This window comes from Mercurialis annua, linkage group LG1-X (assembly GCF_937616625.2).
Source record: "Mercurialis annua linkage group LG1-X, ddMerAnnu1.2, whole genome shotgun sequence".
Classification (NCBI taxonomy): Eukaryota; Viridiplantae; Streptophyta; class Magnoliopsida; order Malpighiales; family Euphorbiaceae; genus Mercurialis; species Mercurialis annua.
The window spans coordinates 40,822,936-40,825,288 of record NC_065570.1 but is presented as its reverse complement, the minus strand read 5'-3'; the positions used below and the strand labels follow the sequence as shown (position 1 = coordinate 40,825,288).

The following is a 2,353-nucleotide window of genomic DNA, read 5'->3' as shown; positions in this document are numbered from 1 at the left end:
ATCACATCATTAATCAAAAACCAAAGCTCAGGTTTTTTTATCCCAATCTCCGGATTGAATTTTAGTTTAAGAGTAGAATTGATATTAATCTCGCTTGGATCTCAGGATTCCCAGACTAATACTGTTAGTTTAATTGAACGGCAGTAACGTCATTCATAATTTGGACAACGTCACTTGAATTTGGGTTACGTCACTTGGATTAGAGGTATGTCATTCAAATCATGTTTACTTCATCTAGTATCACCCCGGTTAAAGCATCAGTACCTGAAGTTACCCATTAACAAATTCAAAGGTTTGAGCAAGGTGAAAATCTCACGAACATCTTTTGGCGACTCCACTGGGGATAGTTTATGGTCAGCACAAAAACCGGAGTTTTTTCATACGATTACAGGGAAACTCGGTCTCAAAGCCAAGCAAACTTTCAGAGGAGATTCGAAGAAACGGAACATTCCGATCCCGACGTCATAATAATCATGGCAAAAGGAGACAAGCAGCCACAGAACAAAGGAGTTCAGAATACTACACTTGAGGTGATTTCTGCTAGTAACAAAGCCAAGGAGGACAATGACTTGGAGAAGGAGTTCGATGAATTATCCCGAGAGATACCACCTACTCGCCCGTCATTATCCAGAGCCGATTTTTCCATTATGAGGGACAAAATAGCTCAGGAAAATCTGCAGATGTTTGACGGGGCGATGCAGCAAATGTCCAATGCCTTCAAGGGGAAGCTGGCCGATCAGGCCGTGGTTCAGCAATCAATCATGAAGAATTTAAGCAACTTGACAAGCTCGATGGACAATCTGGGAAAGCTCTTTTCGGGGCAACCAATGACCGATCAAAACTATCGCAGGGCCGATTATGCCTCGACGTCACAAAGGAACGGCGACATCGGTAATTCGGCTGACGCAGGGCAATCGCCGGGTAAAGCCGGTTCGACTTATGGTTCACTACATTTGTTAACATGCCCAGAGGGAGACGCGACTGCCAAGGGCGATCCATCCAGCTCAGGAACCGGGAGGCACCAAGGCAGCGACTCGTTGCCAGGACAACAATGCCCAAATCAACAGCCGCCGTAGGATCACTTCTACGTAGGGGATAACACCCCTATGGGCGATAGCAATAACCTGTATAATCGGGGGCAACTGCTCGACGAACTAGAAAAGTTGGGAGTTGATATAAGAACGACGCCCAGGCCGTCGTACATGAAACCATACCCCGATTAGATCGACAAGTTATACCCATTCCCTAGAGGGTACAAGGTGCCTGAGTTTAGCTTGTTCTCAGGTGAGGAAAAAGGTCAGTCAATTATGGAGCACGTTGCGCGATTTTCGGCACAATGCGGAGAGGCCGGAGCCCATGACTTTTGGAAGCTGCGTCTGTTCGCTAGTTCCCTCACTAAAATGGCATTCACATGGTATTCCCACTTATCGCCTAACTCGATCGGCGCGTGGAAGGACTTGGAAATAAAGTTCCATGAGGAATTCTACAGAGCACCACCCGATGTCACCTTGGCCGATTTAGCAAGAATCTCCCAGTTACCGAGTGAGTCGGTAGAAAAATATATCGACCATTTCCGGAACTTAAGGACAAGATGCATGACTCAAATCTCTGAGGGAGATTGCGTGCCAATGGTTGTGAAAGGAATGAACTTCGCCATGAGGGAACATTTTGAAGGTCACTGCTTTAGAGACTTGTTTGAACTCATAAACAGGGTTAGGAGCTACGAGCGATTACTCCAAGAGAAGGAACAGAGGCGAGGTTCCTCCAAGGGCACGTACTATCGAGATCAGTTAGACGTCGCGGTCATTACAGATAGTGAAGATGACTCATCAGATGATGAAGTATGTATGGCCGAGTTCTTAGGCAAAAACCGGCGGAGTGCGCAGCCTTGAGAAAGCCGGGATACGTGAAAAAGAACAAGGTATCGATCATCCAAAAGGAGTACTCGTTTGATTTGACAAAGGCCGATGACATCTTCGATGCTCTATTGAAAGATGGGCATATCTCTTTATCTGAATGCCATGTCATACCTTCAAGTGAAGAACTAGTTGGCAAAGATTATTGCAAGTTTCACAATTCTTGGAGACACAACACTAATAATTGCGTGGTATTCCGAAATGTGGTCCAAAAGGCGATTACTGAAGGAATGTAGTTATTTCCTGCCAAAAAGGAGGCCGACGTTAAATACATAGCTATTAATACAATTCGGCCCAATTTAGACCATGTTTTAGGTATCAGGCAAGTGCTGGAGAAGTGGAGCCCTAAGAAACCACGACAAAGAATAGTTGTGAGTGACACGGCTAAGCAGCGTTAAAAAAACCAAGCCGATGAGGCCAGAGCCGATTTGCAAGCA

The 2,353-nt window shown here is 45.5% G+C and overlaps 1 protein-coding gene across 1 annotated transcript; it reads left to right on the top strand.

The window, feature by feature from the left end:
* The first annotated feature begins 1,307 nt into the window (after positions 1-1,307).
* On the top strand, positions 1,308-2,152 carry LOC126669396 (uncharacterized). Its single transcript, XM_050362858.1, has 2 exons — positions 1,308-1,841; positions 1,964-2,152. The coding sequence occupies exons 1-2, from the start codon at positions 1,308-1,310 to the stop codon at positions 2,150-2,152; spliced, it is 723 nt and encodes a 240-aa protein (XP_050218815.1).
* The last annotated feature ends 201 nt before the right edge of the window (positions 2,153-2,353 follow it).

What these genes read in the sequence shown, in the direction of transcription:
- LOC126669396 (XM_050362858.1), top strand. Translation starts at nt 1,308, where the DNA reads ATGGAGCACGTTGCGCGATTTTCGGCACAATGCGGAGAGGCCGGAGCC. An exon ending in ATGACTCATCAGATGATGAA is followed by an intron (nt 1,842 to 1,963) that starts GTATGTATGGCC and finishes GATTTGACAAAG; the next exon opens with GCCGATGACATCTTCGATGC.